This window comes from Odontomachus brunneus, unplaced genomic scaffold (assembly GCF_010583005.1).
Source record: "Odontomachus brunneus isolate Ranch 3 - 2012 unplaced genomic scaffold, Obru_v1 Obru_scaffold_009, whole genome shotgun sequence".
Lineage (NCBI taxonomy): Eukaryota > Metazoa > Arthropoda > Insecta > Hymenoptera > Formicidae > Odontomachus > Odontomachus brunneus.
Genome location: NW_022639459.1, coordinates 261,803 through 280,646, shown reverse-complemented (window position 1 = coordinate 280,646; position 18,844 = coordinate 261,803). Strand labels below are relative to the sequence as shown.

Here is an 18,844-nt window from a genome sequence, read left to right as displayed (position 1 = left end):
CTCTCTCTCTCTCTCTCTCTCTCTCTCTCTCTCTCTCTCTCTCTCTCTCTCTCTTGCGCGCACTCTTTCTCTCTCTTTCTCTCCGACTGCATTTTCCGCCGCGCTTCCTTCGCATTCTCCGCTCCACGCCTCGCTCTTCCCGTTTCTCTCCTACGGGGAATGTACCTCGACATTATATTTATCTCTCGGTCTCGTGCTCTCTCACTCACACGAAGTCTGCTTATTTCAGTCCCGGCCGCGCGGTGCAGAGAGTGTAACCGTAGTGCAGTCGAAAAGAGCAGAGCCGTAGATACGCACACGGCGTGGCGGTACACGGTCTCTCGCCTTGCCTTTGCTAATCGCCGCCACCGGCTCATTGTTACGGCCGAGAGCGGCTGCCACGCATTAACGCCGCGTGCTTCTCACTCGTGGCATCCTCTGGCCTTTGCATGCCCATAAGCCGAAATCACCGATCACGCCCGATCGACCGACAAGACGATCAAGTGAGAGCGCGGGAGGGTGGGGAGGGAAAGAAAGAAAGGAAGAAAGAAAGAGAAAGAATGAGCGATGTTCCTCTCTTCGAGCATCGTCTCCCGACTACCTCTCCTTCGAATCGCGCGAGGACTGTCCCAGTAATCCTTAAGGACCACTCGAACGTTCAATCGCAGGCTGGAGAGATCTTCCCAAGTCACGGACTTACCTGGGTTCTTTTGCGAAACACGCTCTGTTTCCTTCGCGGAACGTGACATTGCGCGCGAAACGGTCCCACGAGGTCTGGGCCCTATTGTAGACCGCGTATCGACCGTCGTCAAGTATGCCTTTCTGACTCCCAAACCGAGGCGACGTTCTACGTGACGCTTGTATGAGAGAAACGGAACATTGAGTTGAATGGGGATACATGGAGATCCCATTCTGCATATGCTTCCTGATTCTCAGGTTCAAGAGTTACACATAATACCGTGTAAAAATGGAACTTTGAATCGCGAAAAGGCATACGTAACATTCACTATGGTTCTTATTCTGAACTCTTTTTTTTTTTATCACAACAGAAGTGCTTGTAAGCCAATCAGAAGACTTATGAGATAAGACTCATAAGGCTTATAAGATTCATTTTTCATAAAATATATTTAGAGGAACTTATTGATAAGTGAAAGTTTAAAATAAGTACTTATGTTAAGGGTAAAGGTTTTTTTTTAACTGAATGAATATTGCACTGGAACTTTGTTCCTTATTCCTTCAACAATTCAAGTATCATTCCAAAACGTCTACGTTGAGAAAAGTTTAACTAAAAATCTACAGCGCATGTTATACGTATACTATGGATTTTGAGTTTTTATGAAAAGGACGTTTGGGGTTGCAACGGGAGTAAAATATACCTGTTCTCACTTGAAGGACAAAAAGTGCAACGTGGCATCAGCCGGAGCCTAGTTGAGCTGAAAAGAACGAGAGAGGAGCCCCACGAATCGCGAGATCGCTGCAAATCGTTCGTGGAGCGATCTCCACCGGGGCGGCGTTCCTCCCGACACTGCCGGTGCGGAATGCCTCGACGCGTCGATCGACTTCTCTCCGTCGCTCTCGCGATATCGACGCGACAGAAGCGGAGAAGCGCCGATTATCGGACGTCGTGTGGGCGTTCGTATCGATTGCCACGCAAAGAGAGAGAGAAAGAGAGAGCGAGCGAGCGAGCGCGCTTGTCATTGTGCATTACTTTCGGTAATAAAAGTATACATCCGATTCACCGCGATCTTCCGCTGCCGCCTGTGCGGTGAAAGCAACGCGTGCTCGTTCAAGTGGAGGAGGGAGGGGGGGGGGACGATCGAGCCGGCAAGAATCGCGGGGGGAGACGGAGGAAAGAACAGAGTAGGCAACGGGGGGGATAGAAGGTGGGCAGAAGAAAGGGGAGACGGTCAAATTTCTCCAGCCTCTACGCCGCGTGCGTTTCGGTGCGCGCACGCACGCACGCACGCTCCTCTTTTCGTAACTCTCTCATTCTCTCTCGCGGCGCGATCTCCTCGTGGACTGCCAGCACACTTCCTCGCCTTGGCGAGGGTCGCTCCCGTTCGCCGCCCCTCCCCCGCCCGCCCCCCGTGCGTGCGTGGGAATCCGTTTGTTCACCTGTGATTTGCGAACAACGCTCTGCACCTGCGTTTGTACGGCTGCGAATCGCGTCGCGCGGAGGCAGGGAAGAAGCGAATAACAAACGAAACGTTTGACGTCGGTGAGGATTTTGTAGCGTGAAAAGAGAAGCAACATTGCCACTAGATAACATTCTTTCGCGATATTTTTTAGCAGCAGCACTTCGTTCAACGAGGTCGACGAGTCTCGCGCACGACTCGGCGATAGCTGGCCCGACACTATTTGAAATCCTATTGAATCCTTGTTTCGCTTTTTCTTCTTCTCCGTAGAATCGTTCTCGAGTCGGCGTTTGATTTCAGATCGGCGCGATTGGCGAATCCTTCATTTTCGATGCAAAACTGCTTTTGATTATTAATTGAACGTCCGTTATTGGCCTCATCGATGGATTCCAGTTCCAATAATTGACTCTGACCGAGTAATCGCAATTCGCTCCACGGAATCATACCTTTCCAAAATGAAACGTCGGGACTTGGATGACGCGCGCTCCACGTCGTTTAGAGATTCTCCAAATGCAAAATTCTATTAGTCGCGGTGCTCTAACTCAGGAGAAATCCATCCGAGTCTGTCTGTGGTCCGAGAGAAATCCCCCGGATTTAATCAGCGTTTCACTGAAAAAGAGGAGGAAGAAGTTCGAGGCGAGGTGAAATCAAACGCGTGTACTGTCGGACACAATGGCCCTTATCTTGAATTCTCCTTCGTCGGTAAAAAAAGTACATCTGAATGTAACTTGTAAAACTTTTGATTGACTTTCAGTTCAGAGTAAGAGATAGCATTTCCGTGTCACTGACGTGTGACATCTTTCTCCGCAAGCGCTTCCGACGAACGAGACATGTAGCTCGCAAGAAAAACGAGAAAGAGAGGGAGAGGAACTAAATTCTCGATTAGAATCGAGACAACTGGACCCTAAACTAATTAACAAAGATCCTTGATCCGTTGTCTCCTCCCATCCAATCACACGCTATCTAGTCTGTGGCAAACCCTAGTACGAGGCAAACCCGAGAATTTGGTTGACATTAGCTAACAGGGCCCCACGTCAATCGACGGTGGCGTAATCCTCCTGAGAGCAAAATCTGAGCGGAGGTGATGTAATAATTTGACTGTCTTTTGCACGGAAGGGTGAGGAGGGACGATCGAATTTGAAGGTAGTTAGAGAGAAAGAAAGAAAGTGAGAGAATATAATAGAGAAAAAGAGAATAATAGAGAGACAAAGAGAGAGAGAGAGAGAGAGAGAGAGAGAAAAGTGATAGAGAAAAAGAAAGAGAGAAACGAAAGGGTGGGTTTTGTGGAGGAACGGCCAGAGGGTGAGCAAAGGGATGAGAGAAGGTTGGCGGGAGGAAGAGGAAGAGGACAGAACGGCGGAGAGGGGTGGTTAGCAGAAGGAAAGTATTGATCTGGCCGCTATCCCACGTTTGCCGCACACCTCGCGACTTGTATATATTACCGTGTTCATTGTAACGCCCGCTTTACGTCACATTCATCACCCTTTCCCTCCCTCCACCCGTGAACTTGAGGCCACATACGCGAAGACAGATACCTGGTTGCGTGCATGCGTGCGTACGCGCGAGCGACGACGCATCGCATCGATCCGCCTAATCGATTTGCGCGTGTTTTTCCCTCTCCCAGCATTTTGTCCTTATTATGGGTCTCCAGGTCTCAAGAGCGACTTCCCGTTCTCTCTCTCTCTTTCTTTCGCTTCCTCCTCCCCGCCTGCCCCCTTCCTCTGTTCTTTCAAGCGCACTAAGTACACTCGTCTCGCTCTAAGAGAAGTAGCGGACAGTTTCTTGAATTCTCGGGCTACTTGGTGCTTCGAGAGTGAGAATGTTAATTGTGAATCGCAATTTCGCACAATTGTTTCCTCGAGCTGCAGTCGCACGTATATCGCGGCTACCGTGGAGCCAATTGAAAGCGCGTTTAATCGCCACGACCTCGTGGACGCGAAATCAATATCTGAATATACAATTTCTCCGATATCGCGATTTTTATTTCCCCCGATATCGTCTATACAGGTCCGTCAGTCGAAAGTACGAGTATACGTCCGATCCTCAACTCTCGTGCTGATGATCTTGTGTACGTGAGAATTTCAACAGCCTTTCTTCTCTTCTTTGTCTTGTCCTCCGTTTCAAGATTTTTCCCTCGCGCTCTCTCGACATTCCAATCTCGACGAACTAGTCGACTTCAGTTTCCCGTAATTTTTCAGTTTAAGTAGCTTACTCAAGTTCAGCGAAGAACATTACTCCATTGAGTGTATCTCTGATAAGGAATATTCGATTAAGAGGTGTTTGATCGAATTTGTCAGGGCCGAAGGACATCCCTCGAAAGCAACTGAAATTAATCTGCGTTCCTCGGCGACGTGTCGCTCGCATGTACCGATAAATAGGTATTGGTGACTTCCGTGCAAAGTTCAAGGGGCAGCGGATTAATATATGTCGGCGCGTTCATCCCCTTTACTCCGAAGGAACTCGACGCTTACCGTTTCATCCGAAGGGCACGTAGCATTTTATAGGCCAAACGTTCATACGCCATTTAAACGAACAGGTTCACGAGCGATACGATATTCATTTTGCGCGTAGAGTGATTTATGAAGAATACTTCAATGGAACTCGATTTTCCAGCATAATTATAGGGATTTGAATGGGAAGAAGGAAGGAAAGGAGAGAAAGAGAGAGAGAGAGCAGTTTGTAGAATTTATAGAATAAAATTGTAGCCAAAATATAAGGACAATGACAGCCAAATTGCCAATATTAGGAGGGCCCATATATTTTTAACAAAAATTTTATTAACGTGAAATCAATGACACAAGAGATAAAAACTAAAGCACGGATATTATAGTGTTATAATAAATAAAAAATAACTATATATATATATATATATATATATAATATCCGTGCTTTGGTTCTTATTGACCCTATTTCGACCCTTTTGACCCAATCACCCTTGTGTGATTGATTTGATATATCAGTAGAACTTTTGTCTTTTGTATACTTTTGTATACTGATGTGTACACAAGTACAATTAAAGTAACAAAATTTTGTTACTCTAATTGTACTCGCATTGGTCAGATTTTTGTTAAAATTTTCGTTAGAAATATATAAACGGCAATTAAAGAGAGTCTCTAATTACGTTCTTCAGTTTTTTGTATTTCGATTTTAATCTTAGAGCTCTCAATTATTTCTTTAAAATCATAGTCAATCCAAGGAGAACATTGTTAAATATTTAATGAGACTCTTGACAATTCCTCCGCAGCGGTTATTTAACGTAGAATTGCCATAAATGCGACATTATAGGCGGGTAAGAGAGCATTATACATTGTTTATCGATATCGTTTGCAGAGATGGTGGAGGCGATGAAGAAGGTGGCTTCATTGGACGTAGAACTCACCGTCGAAGAAAGGAACCTTCTCTCAGTGGCGTACAAAAATGTCATTGGCGCGAGAAGAGCCTCCTGGAGAATAATCTCGAGCATCGAGCAGAAGGAGGAGAACAAGGGCGCCGAGGGAAAATTAGAGATGATCCGCCAGTATCGATCTCAAGTTGAAAAGGAGCTCAAGGATATTTGTGCCGATATCCTTGGCGTCCTGGACAAGCATCTGATACCGTGTGCCTCCACGGGAGAATCCAAAGTCTTCTATTATAAAATGTAAGAATCTCTTTTATATACATATATATATGCTCACTCCTGAATTATAAGCTGCTTAACTCGAGAACGACATGGGAAACGTACTGATATATCGTTTTGGGCCGGCGCTTTCAGGAAGGGCGATTATCATCGTTACTTGGCGGAATTCGCCATCGGCAACGACAGGAAGGAAGCAGCGGAGAACTCTCTGGTGGCATACAAAGCGGCGAGCGACATCGCCATGACGGACTTGCCACCTACCCACCCTATTCGCCTAGGATTAGCACTCAACTTCTCTGTATTCTACTACGAGATCCTCAATAGTCCCGATAGAGCGTGCCGCCTGGCAAAGGCGGCCTTTGACGACGCGATCGCCGAGCTCGACACGCTGTCCGAAGAAAGCTACAAAGATTCCACCCTCATAATGCAACTCCTCAGGGACAACCTCACCCTATGGACATCGGATATGCAGGGAGACGGTTAGTGTGCCTCACTATATTTGTCTAGCGAGGATATAAAAATCATCGTCACGAGAAGAGACGGATGTGTTTTGATTACGCTAGGACGCACGATGTTGTTGCACGACGCACCGCCCGCCTACCCGCACGTGCCCCGATCAATATGCGAGCAAATGCTACGCATTGTGCTAGGATGATCTTGTCACAAACATTCCCTTATCCCGCGCGGTTTACATAGACGATCCCGCCACCGTGACACGATCCCTTCTTCTTGTTTCCTTTTGTGTCCACCTGACAATCGACTTTTCGGCAAAGAGTCTTCAAAACGGGAAGTTATTGCTTCACACGGTTCACCGACTTGCAATTTTCAACTCTCTTTTCATTGATCTGACGCGAAGGAAGCACGCGGCCTCTAGAATGTACATCGCGTAGAATAGTTTTGCTCAACTTTTTTCTTTTCTCTCCACATCTTTGTTTGAGATTATTCCAAGTTAAGAGCAAAGGTCTTGCATCATAATACTCTTAGAAAGTGGTGGGTTGTGCAAATAGTTTTCTCATCCGCTTCAAAAAGACACGAAGCTTTAAAGTTTGTTAAAGAAGTTAACCGTTTTGTTGGGATTTTATGACCCCTACAAATTTATTATTACAACTAAACTTCGACATTCTGTCCATTTCGTGAAAAATCAAAATACACGCAACTTTCGAACGTTAATTTGTAATTTAGAATCCGAGTCTGATCATCCGGGCGATAGCGCTGTTGATATCAATGATGCCTGAACGTAGTCACACCTGTTTTTCTCTAACGCTCCTCCTCCTCCGCCTCCCCTCTCCCACACAGCATGGCTATACCGGGTGAGCCGTATACAATCAAACTCGCAAACTTGTCACAATTGTCAATCGCTTGGAAAAACAAACGCGTCGTAACCAGAGCGACCAGTTTGACGGTTCACGACGCCTTTGTGTGTGCGCATTTGGCATGACATCAATCACTAACGGCCCGTTTGTGTTTGTTGCGCAGGTGAAGGAGAACAGAAGGAGCAATTGCAAGACGTAGAAGATCAGGACGTATCGTAACTTTAACTGTAGTGAGTGTTATCTTGCGCATATAAAACTGAGACACAAGAAAAAAAAACTCTTAATAACTCGTAAGCAAAAGAAAACAAAAAAATTCAGCAGGTGGCAGTTCGGGATGGGAAGGGGAGATCTTTTAGAAATTCGCGTGACCTTTAAGGAAAAAAAAAAACAAGAAAAGACAAAAAACACGCACCGTTTTACGATTACTCTAAAACAGAGCAGCAGCAGTAACAATATAACAACAATCAACAAAAATAAGAGAAAAGATAAACAATAAATCATTCGGTCGCATTACAAACACACACATATACACGTTAATTGAGTTAATACGGAGCACGCAGAAAGTAACGAGCAAAAAAGGACACGCACCCTGCGGTAAATAGAGAGACTGCAAAGCATTTAGGAGAGAGAAAGAGAGAGAGAGAGAGAGAGAGAAAAAAAGAGGCACTTTTTAATCGTCCCCCGTTTTCTGCGTATCGAGAGGAAACACCGTCTTTGCACTGTGCATGCGTCCGATCAAAATTATATCGACATCGTGAACATCGAGACGACGGTGACGCCGACCATCGATTGGCAGCCTCGAAAATTCCAGTCGCACTTCTGGATTGTACACGCCGTAGCGCACGTTGTTGTAGTGATACGTTCTCTGGGACAAATGTTCGGTTCACGCCGCGGTCTCTCTCTCAGTGAATGAGAAAGAATCACATACATACATACATACATGAAACGCGCGCTCGCGTGCGCCCTATACCATCCTTTGGCAAAAAAGTGAAAGAGGCACGGATGCTCGATGTCACCGAGACACATCGTGCGTGTGTGTGTGTGTGTGTTCGTTTGTTCTCATACCTGTACCTGCACCACCACCCACCCGCCCATCCACCCACCCGTTCCTACCCTCAAAATTCCCTCCTCCTCGTCCCGCTCCTCCTGCTCCTTGAAACCTCGCTTTTTTACTGCGCGCATGGTCGTCTCGCGTATGTACTGTAATCGCTACCGATGTTTTTAGTGTATGCGTGTAAGAGTCGAGTTTAGAAATTGGTTCATCTCAAGGTAAACACTGGCGTCTTTACGGAAATAGCGGCGGCGCGGCGCCGTCATGCCACAGTTGCTAAGACGGACCTCGCTTTCGAGCTTGTACTCTGTAATAAGATACGATGTACTTCCGACGAAATCCGATTCGAGTGTAACATTAAACACATACGTACACATATACACACGTATATCCGCACACACACACACACACACACAGACACGTTCACACGTATACAGCCGAACTAAAGAGAAGAGAAAACGAGAAGCAAAAATGCATCATAGATTTTTGGTATATAGCCCAGCTATATGAGAAGAAAGGAAAATGTACCGCTTATACTTCGATTACCCCTTCTGTACCTCGTTGTAAACACACACTAACATCGTTCGCCCGAGCTTTCGCGAGAGAGAGAGAGGAAAGATAGAGAAAGAATAGAAAAGAGCCTGTGTCGCGCAAAGATCTCGAGAAACACGAGCGTGTCGTTGGAATTTTCGGCGCGATGACTCGCAATTTCTTCATTGTTCTTACACGCGTCTCACCGAGACGAGCATTTTATCGCATTAGCTTGTGAGGAGGAGGAGGGAGGGAAGAAAAAGAGAGAGAAAGAGAAGGAAAAATCGCGAGGAGCAAGGAAGAAAGATAAACAGAAAAAAAAATAAGAAAGAAAGAATGGAAAAGATTACGTTATATCGTAGGTGAGCCTCTTTTTAGCATTACGTTACTCACAGCAAAGCAAGTAACTATCTAGCTAGTCTGTAATGTGGTTGTACGTTTTCATACGCCCGTTGTGTAAACTAATATCGATTGCTGTGGTATAAGAAGTGACAGAATAAATGACTGTACCTCGACTTTTTCCACCCACGCGCGCACCACATACACTCGCACACACACACACACATACGGAGATATGTGCGCGCGCTCGCCTGCGTTTTATATACGCGTGCACGCACAGGGTGTTTGCCAAAATTCCAGCGCAAGAATGTGCTGAAAAAGTTCGCAGAGCACTCGACAACGAGCGCGCATGCAGCTCTGTCATTCGGTATTCCGCGAGCTCTTCCATCACAGTGTGTTTCTGCACTCGAATTTGGGGCACTGCATGTGTGTGTGCGTGCGCGCGCGCACACACACACACACAAACAAAACACAGTTATAGTCTTTTCCATCCAGATACACGATAATCAATCCGTGTCTGTAATTATCCATCTGCCGATTCATCGACGAGAGCCATTCCATCGACGTTTTACGTTGAGACATTCCATTCTTCTTCTTGTAATAAGGAGTCTGTCGGGATCGTAGATTTACAGTGAAAAAAAAAATATACTCTTTCTTCAAACCGACGAGGTAAGCTTAGCGTTACGATTACTACTGACCATTTTACGCATTAAACCTATCTAGTTACTACTATAGAGCTAGAATTACCAAAATCCATTAAGCTCGCTCAGTTTTCTCGCTGATAACGCGACGGAAAAGAGAGAAGAAAAAAAGAAACATCGACTGCAGACGGCGAATAGGCGCAGCAAAAAAGCGAATTGCAACAACATCGAGCAACAGCAGTAATAATCCGGAGAGACGTACGCGGTTCGCAAGCTCCGCGCGCTGTGAAACAAACGAAAAAGAGAGAGAGAGAGGAGAATCGGTGTCCATCGCGCCCCTGTATTTAGGTATTATAACGATTATAAAATTGATAATCGTGTTACAAACGATACGTTATGAGGAATAAGTCAAAGTAATATCAATCGACACACACACCCGTAAGAAGTAAGTAAGTATATTTGCGAATGTGTAATTGTAAGAGCGTAATAAGTAAGATATAAGAGAGAGAGAGAAAACGAAGGAGGAAAGAGAGAAAGAAAGAAAAAAAATGAGAAAAGACCAATCTCGACGCGAAGGAACATCCGTGTGGCGGACAGGTAGGGTCGGCTCGTGTGTTACACGCGATGCTCGAAGTTGATTATTAATCGGGAAGATTAAATCGCGCGAAAACTGTGCAGGTAAACAGAGCTCTAAATTAAGAACTGCGGAGCCAGAGCGGAAGCTATCGTAGGCTATAAACGCACGCGCATATATAAATATATATTTCATACTTTGAAATACATATGTGTGTGTGTGGTACATAATATATGTAATATACACACACATACAGCACACACACGGGGTGTAATCGAGATAGACGGCCAAACTTTGAGTGCGTGATCTGTTAATTTTATTGCACGAAGCGACAACATACAATTTCGAGGTATCGAATTGATGCAAAAGACTTATCATTATTCTACTAATGTCTCGTAGGAAGTCGGAGCATTGGAAGAAAAATAGAAAACTCCGTTGTCTGAAAAAAGAAAAAAAAATATATATATACCGAGTCGATATATATATATATATATATATATATATATATATATATATATATATATATATAATTTTATTTGTAAAAATTATTAATCTATCGGAATTGGATTCTGAAGTGTGGGGTTGGTGCAAAAGAAATCTTCATTCTTGTTTCATTAAATTCACGTGAATTGGAGCATTAAAAGGAAGACGAAGTTATCTGTGAAGAAATATATCGAGTCTGTGTTGATTTTATTTGAGCACTCATGTTGATTTTATTTTTAGTTCGTTCATTTGTGGGAGTTATTCCTTCGAAATTGGGTGATTCATTTTCCATTTTATTTGGCGCGACAAGCCGTTTGCACCGATCTGGTACCTCCACAATAACAACAGGTGTGTATTACACACGAGAGTGTTAAGGTGTGTCTTCGAGTAGAAGTCCAGAGGATTTGAGACGGGAAAACGTGTGAGCCACGCGATTGATCCTCTTCCACCGTGTCCCGGTCAGTATAACTATTATCGGGAAATTCTGTTGTGCAAAAGGATGCATTTATATTTCCAAACGGCACAAGTTCCTCAGCCCGATGATCTTCGTCCTTATCCTTGAGATGAACAAAGTGCGCCCTTCAAGTTCGGCCGGCTATTTCGCTTGCGCACTGTGTGCGCGCGCGTGTGATTTCAAGGAGTACATATAAGTATTTGTGCGGCAACAAGTGTTTTAAGAGAATTAAGTACGTAAACGCGTCAGTGGCAACGAATGGTGATAGTGATATCCCCGAACCGATGAATTATCAGCCGGACGGTCCGATTACTCATTCATAGGATGGATCAGAGATCATCCCAATTATCCTAGACTGATCGTTCCTGAAACGACGTAAATTTCCCTCAAACAAGCTGGATCTTTTTCATCTCTCGTGAAAATCCCGGTCGAAAAGTACTGTTGCACGCTCTCGTGAAAGCGCGTTGTCTCGTTTGCTCCACGAGCAAGGCGAAGAAGTCGGATCTTCCCATAATTTTTCGGCTCATTGAGTCCAGCTTTGCTCATAAAGAATCGCCAACATATCGCGAGAACGTCGAAATTGGAACCAGCGGATCGAAAATTGTGGGAAAACGTGACTTTTTTTTACCCGCCACTCGTGAAGAGAGTAAGAAATCGTTTTTTCTAACAAATCTCTAAATTTTCCTTGAAAATTTATAAACACACCATTGGAAGAAAGCATGCTATCTATGGCAATTCGAAGACGCTTATTGCGGATGTCCGTTTCTTCCTGTACTGTGTTTCTGAGCAATATAAAATGAAGACAGAAGGAAACTCGAAAACCAATAATCGATATCATCGTCATAGATACGTTAATCGCGGTTGTCCGGCTAATTGAAATTTGCGTCGATCCTGGCGATCAGTCGATCTCTGCTGACCACTATGAACGAATAATGAAGCGAAGCGTAGCGACCCTCATCGTTCTTCGGAGGAATACCAACTTTTGCGTTTTTCCTTTGGATCCGCATGCGTTCTTATCGCTCTGTACTACAATCTCGATGCGGTTACATCGGATACGATGTGTTTTTTTTTTCTGTAAAACCACAGACACATAAAAGCTACAAATAAAGTAATTACGAATCTATCTCAGCTCATAACTTTTATTAAAAAGACATCTTGACTCGAAATCTCGGCGAGCCGGAATTATACGGAAGATAATTCGTCGTCTCTTCTCTTCCTTAGCCGCTCAATACGAAAAAGGCTTAAAGCCCACGTGAGAGCTTGAATTTTACGTCCCGTCGGGACACGTCCTTGCGCTGACTTCACCGCAATTTTAATACTGTTCAATTATGCGATCGCAGACTGCGACTGGCTGTGCTTCAGCGTTTCCAGCGACTGGGGCCGCGCGTCGTCCTTCGCGAGGTCGTGATCGCGAAAGCTGATTGATCCGGAGAGAAGCCTCCTGGGTCCACGTCGATTCACGTCCACCTGCCGCAGGATTCGCTCCAGATTGCCCTCCGATCCAGTCGAGATCGGCGACAGGCTGAGAGTCGACACGGTGCGACTCTTCAAGATTCGCCCGTTCCTGGGCGACCTTCCGGTCTGATCGTTGCCTCTGCGTCGGGCAGATTTCAACTTGACATTGCGCAGCATGTCCAAGGACACGACCGGTCCTCTCGGGCCCGGTACAGTGTTCCGCCTGTTGTCCTGCAATACAAAGAGTTCAATTCTCAAGAAAGAAACCTTCCCATACGACACAACGTCTAAAATCAGGACATAAGACGTCTCAAAGACATGTTAGGGGCGTCTTATATTCTGACGTCTGAAAGGCAGCTTTAAGACGTCTTTCAGACGCCTCATGTCCCGATTTTAGATGTTGTGTTGTGTGGATTTCTTCAAGAAAGGTGCGGATTGTATACCCAGTAAGCAATTTGTTGGCGGATTAGCGACAGATTCGATCAGGATATTGATTTGCTAGTGCAAGCTGCAAGCAAGGTACAATAGCAACGCAAAGTATCTATTGAATGTTCGCGTGTTTATCTGGGGAAGGAGAGAAAAAGGAACGATTCGGCGGCCGAGAAATTTATAAAACGATTGAATGTATAAAGCGGCGTGTCTATCATGTAATAATATTGCTCATTGTTTGCGAAGTATTACGTACTTCTCGCAGCAATTTTGAGCGTGTTTCCTCTCGCTTCTAACATCGTCACTCAAAAGTTTACGCGGTCCCACCCTTATAGAAATATCATACTAAGAATCATTGATAATTACTTATTTTCAGTATTAAAAATACTGGATAATAAGTAATTATCAATGATTCTTAGTATGATATTTCTATAAGGGTAGGAGTCTAAATTTTGGAAATACTTCAAAGATATCATCGGACCATGCGATTCTCTCTCAAATATTCTCTCAAATTTCACTTTATATATTGCTAAAATGTTTTAGAAATATTGAAGCAACGAATCTATCTCAGCTTCTAACATCGTCATTCAAAAGTTTACGCGGTCCCACCCTTATAGAAATATCATACTAAGAATCATTGATAATTACTTATTTTCAGTATTAAAAATACTGGATAATAAGTAATTATCAATGATTCTTAGTATGATATTTCTATAAGGGCAGGAGTCTAAATTTTGGAAATACTTCAAAGATATCATCGGGCCATGTGATTCTCTCTCAAATATTCTCTCAAATTTCACTTTATATATTGCTAAAATGTTTTAGAAATATTGAAGCAACGAAGATCTTCATAACGATGCTGATGCAAAACTACACATTAAAAAATGATTCTTTTGCTCACTGGGTTAAGTACCTTAGCATTTTGTGGAGCCTTCCTTAGGGTGACCTTCAGGAGGTCCTCGACGGTAATGCTGGGCCTGTTCAACAACGGCGTGGAACACTTTCTCGTGGGTGTCACGTTATTTCTGTTGATTTTGTTGCTATTAGGGGTTATCGGGATCACCGATGGCACTGGAGATTGAAAGGAAACCGAAGGGAAAGGCGCGGGTGGAGGAGGAAGAGGGGGAGGGAGAGGAGGAGGAAGAGGACAGGATGATGGTGGAGGAAGTGGCGGTGGTGGCGGCAGCTGCATTAGTGATGCCGATCCCGTAGCGTCTTTCGATGAAAGCAGTGAAGAGGGTGGCGGAGGAGAAGGCCGGGGTGGAGCAGGAGGGAGAGAAGAAGATGAGAAACACGAAGTGGTCGAAGAGACTCGTCGTGCGGATTTCAATTGAATTTCCTCCAGAGCTTCGTGTAGCTTCTTCAGCTCCTGCATCAGCGTCATATTGTTCTCGTTCATTTTCCTGCTGACTTCACGAACGTTATACACTTCGGCCGTTACAGCGCCGAGGACTACTTCGATGCTTGTCCGTACCTGCCACACAAATCAGGCAACAATTAGTGGAAGAAAGGCTGTTTACAGGCAGTATTCATATGACATTTAAGATTGTCTTAATTTCATTTTAAGATTCTAGCCAATGAGAGCTTATAGCTTCTTAAAATGAATTCAAAACAAGAAAATTTATCTCCTAAGAATTGGACTGTTCGATAGGTTCGTGATAATTTTTATGAGAAACTCAAGTAGCCGAGAGTACCTCCATAGTCACGTGCAATTTTATTTTATTTTTTTCCTTATTTTGATGACAGAAAATCATAAAAAAACAGTCAATACATTAATAGAGTTTAAGGCTCCTGGGGAGTCGCATCATCCATCTCTTTTTAATGACGTCAGAAGCGAGAAAACGCATGCTAAAAATTCCTGCAAAATACGTCGAGATAAACAGATATATCCACAAAACGACATTTGCGATCGATTAAGTACACCTCTAAAATACTCCGTACACTTTCCTTTTGTTCTAAAAATCAATAGATAATCGGAAAATTAATATGACAAGATAATGAGAAAATTAGGTTAGAAAAGACGATTGCACGTCACATTTATTTTATAATTATCTGTTGATTGTTAGAACAAAAGGAAAGTGTACGGAGTATTTTAGAGGTGTACTTAATCGATCGCAAATATCGTTTTGTGGATATATCTGTTTATCTCGACGTATTTTGCAGGAATTTTTAGCATGCGTTTTCTCGCTTCTGACGTCATTAAAAAGAGATGGATGATGCGACTCCCCAGGAGCCTTAACTATAATAATATTGGCCTTGAACTCTCTGTGAAAATTTCTACGAACTTATCAAAAATAGCCCAATACTAAAACTTTTATTCTAAGATTCTAATATTTATTTAATATTAATTTTTATTCTCTCTGTTATATTCTATTATTATATCAATACTTTTATTCTATTAAATACGGATATGTTGTGAAACTTATTAAAAAATAAAAATTGTAAATTTTCTTCAATCATACTATACGTATTATTTCGTGTGTTCTTTACAAAAGGAAAACGATTGCATGACATTAATATCTTTACTGTGCGCGCTTTAAACACCCGCGTACCTGCACGAACTCCGTGGAGAGACGTGCGACTTTCTCTGACATTGTGCACAGCATCTTCTCGTTTTCGGCACGTAATGTGGCCATCAGATGGCCGAATTCTTTCACTTTAGGACTCTGGCTCGGGACACTCTCGGACGAAGCGATCACTCGTCGCAATTTCTTGTAACCCTAAAAATACTTCCTTGAAAACCCTGTTTAAAATAACCCAGACAACATAATTTCTAAAATCGGGTCATAAGACGTCTTAAAGATCATCTTTAAGATATTTTTCAGATGATTTACGTATAAATGTCTTTTAGGCGTCTTAAAGATTATCTTTAAGACGTCTTACGTCCCGATTTTAGACATTATGTTGTCTGGGAACGGGAAACAACGACATTACACAAGATTTAGCTCGAATTTCAATTGAAACCCATGCGAATCAATAAGATTATGATTGATTCGTACTGAAACTCAGACTGAACGTAGTGCAATCTTATCATTTTATATCCATTATTTTGAGTAAGGAAGTGGAGTCGTCATTTCATGATCGTGTCTTAGCTCGTAACGACCCTCAGTTATATTTACATTATCTACTAGATGCAGTAGCTTCTTGTATAGCCAGATGCAGAATGCTGCTATTCTCTTGATCATGCGGGGAATATTTTTTCGCCTAGACGAGTGATCCTGAAAGTCACGTAGCGTCACGATGCTGTGAGATATACGACGCTGACAAGTATCCTGATATTCCACCTATGATATATATTATTAATTAATTATTAATAATCTTTGAATAATTAAGTATTAATACATTTAAAACTACACTGAAAGAGAAAATATCTAAGAAATAAAAAATACTTATATTCGGTTGGATACTACTAACATTTATTTGTTATTATTAATATATTATTACTCTATATTTAAATATATTTAGGTATATTTTTACTCTTATAAATACAAGATATCTTACAAGTAAAAAATATATATTATCGTATGATCTTAGCCTTTCCTAAAAATCATTGTTTACTCTGTTGAAATAAAAGAACTTAAATTTAGAAGCAAATATATTTTTAGTACCCGTCGAATATTTTTTGTTTTTAGATATTTTTTCTCTCAGTGTGTACATACACAGAGAGAACGATTTGTTGAATCAAATAAACGTTATTAAATTTTATATTTATTTTAAAATAGAAATATTTATTTTAAAATAGAAACGTAATAAACGTTTCTTTGGAATAGTCCAAACAAATTTTTTGGTTAACACAATATTTCTTTGAAACTAAGCCGCAAATAAATATTTTTGTTGCGTCAAATAAAATTTTGTCCGATCAATCAAAAAATTTGTTTGGACCATTCCAAAGAAGCGTTTATTCAACCAAATCGTGTGTGTACGATACGAAAGTAATAGTGGATTTACAAGTTGAAAGGACATCGCAGATCCAGTAGGAAACAATAGTTATTAAACAATTTTACTGAAAACTGAAGTCTACTGTTAGAAAATGTATTATCAGCAAAATAAAGTCTACCGGCATTCTATTCCTGTATTATCAGAAAACACGAGAAAAGAATTTATATTGAAAAGAAAGTTATAACGTTCTGTTTAGAGTCTCGATCCGGTTTCCCACACTTCAGTTGAATATAGAGTTTCGAGAGACACGCAAACGAAACGTTACTTCTTGTAGGTGGCTGCTGCAACAGTTGCAATCAGACAGAGCGGGCAGATCGACGCTGGTGATCGGTGTTGATTCCGTGAGGGAGCAATTGATGCAACTCGTTTTAACGCATGCCGATAAATTTAGTGGCTTCTCGTTATTATTCTCTCGTTGCGGTAGCATCGAATCATTCGTCACTTCCGCGCGAGCCTTCGCCGGCTCGCTTTGCTCTCCTTTCGCTTCCTCATCTTCATCTTCAAACTTCAAGATCGCGCGGCAGCGATGAGCTGATGGTGACGATCCGCTGCAAGGTGTGGTGGATTCCTGCTCGCGCTTTTCAAAAGACATTAAATATAAAATTTAATAAATAAATACAAACAAATTATTATAATCTATACACGAATGTAAACAATTAAATTTTAAATATCTTTTTATATATCTTTCATATAGCGAGTAATATAATCCATATTATATAATATCCTTATTAAGATGTTTTTTGCGACATTTAGACGTCTTATATCCCGATTTTAGATGTTGTGTTGCGTGAGAAAGATTCTCTCACTTCAACGCAGCAGGTGCACTTAGGTGACGTTTTCGAGCGCAGCCTCTATCAGTGATTTTGTGCTTACTGAATTCAACTCGATTTTCTTCGCTCCTTGTGGCGACTCGTCAAGCTTCGATCGACGCTCGTTCGTGATCGTGGCCCGAGCGGCATTGCGACCCGCCAAGAAAGCGTAACTCTTGTGGTTCTTCGAGCTCTTCGGCGACAAGGGTGCGCGAGATGAGACGAGAAACGACGACGACGGCGGCGGCGGCGATGTTGTTATCGAAACGTAACGAAATCTCCGATCATCGCGGGCGAATCTGTGCTTGGAGAACAAGGGCGCGCCGTATTTCACATCTTCGCCGCAGATCTTCCGGTTCAGTCGCTGCAGGTACCCGAAGACTTTCCGGAACTCGCGCCAATTCGCGGTTGAAGGTCTGCCGTCCCTCTCGCTCGCGACGCCGTAGCTTTTGTCGTCGTTACCTGATTTCTTTCCTCTCATCTGATCAGCGTTATCCCCGTCGTGTGCGTCCAAGGTCTCGCAGATCGACGACTCGAGCGACTCGAACTCATTTGGCGACGATTGCACGAACTCGTGCTTATCGCTCTTCTGCAAGCTCGTCAAGTGCGTGGCTTCCATTTCGATATGCTTACTTTGCAATTGATCGATCGTTACGTCAAGCAGCGGGCTCTTCTCGACGACGGAACGGCGGCTGATAGCTGCTGTCGTGACTGTCGACGACTCAACAGGTACTCGATGCTCGTCCAGGTACGTCTCCATCTCGCGCGCGAGATCGTCGTTCATCGAGAGCGTCTTATCCAACAGATAACCATCCATCTTCGCGGCTCCATAACGATCTCTTTCTGGACTCCATTCCGCCTCGACGAGAGATTGTATCTCGCGCTTCGTGTCCGGAACTTGATCCGAAACTTGATCGTACTCGTCGGGCGAGCTCAGGACTGGCTGTCCGATTCGCTTCCGCGTAATGTTTCTTCGTCTGCCCTGCTTAAAAGATTTGACAGAATTAAATGAGAAACGTTTATGCTGTTGAATCATGTTTTTGGTAAAAAAAAAAAAAAAAAAAAAAAAAAAAAAAAAAAAAAAAAAAAAAAAAAA

General features: G+C 43.1%; 2 protein-coding genes across 3 annotated transcripts in view; one reads left to right on the top strand and one right to left on the bottom strand.

Annotated features, from left to right (window-relative positions):
• LOC116840350 (14-3-3 protein epsilon) overlaps positions 1-9,629 on the top strand; it is an 11,075-nt gene extending 1,446 nt beyond the window's left edge. The window contains exons 2-4 of the mRNA XM_032806956.1: positions 5,445-5,751; positions 5,866-6,209; positions 7,207-9,629. Of these exons, the coding sequence (XP_032662847.1) occupies positions 5,445-5,751; positions 5,866-6,209; positions 7,207-7,262 (707 nt within the window). The 3' untranslated portion in view covers positions 7,263-9,629. The remainder of the gene's footprint in view (positions 1-5,444; positions 5,752-5,865; positions 6,210-7,206) is intronic.
• Positions 9,630-12,239: 2,610 nt separating this feature from the next.
• Positions 12,240-18,844, bottom strand: part of LOC116840344 — an 8,377-nt gene continuing 1,772 nt past the window's right edge. For both annotated transcript variants that reach the window (XM_032806943.1, XM_032806942.1), the window contains exons 3-8: positions 17,813-18,730; positions 17,205-17,516; positions 16,120-16,284; positions 15,553-15,720; positions 13,914-14,474; positions 12,240-12,802 (exon numbers count right to left, since the gene is read on the bottom strand). In XM_032806943.1, coding sequence (XP_032662834.1) covers positions 12,443-12,802; positions 13,914-14,474; positions 15,553-15,720; positions 16,120-16,284; positions 17,205-17,516; positions 17,813-18,730 — 2,484 coding nt within the window. In that variant the 3' untranslated portion in view covers positions 12,240-12,442. The remainder of the gene's footprint in view (positions 12,803-13,913; positions 14,475-15,552; positions 15,721-16,119; positions 16,285-17,204; positions 17,517-17,812; positions 18,731-18,844) is intronic.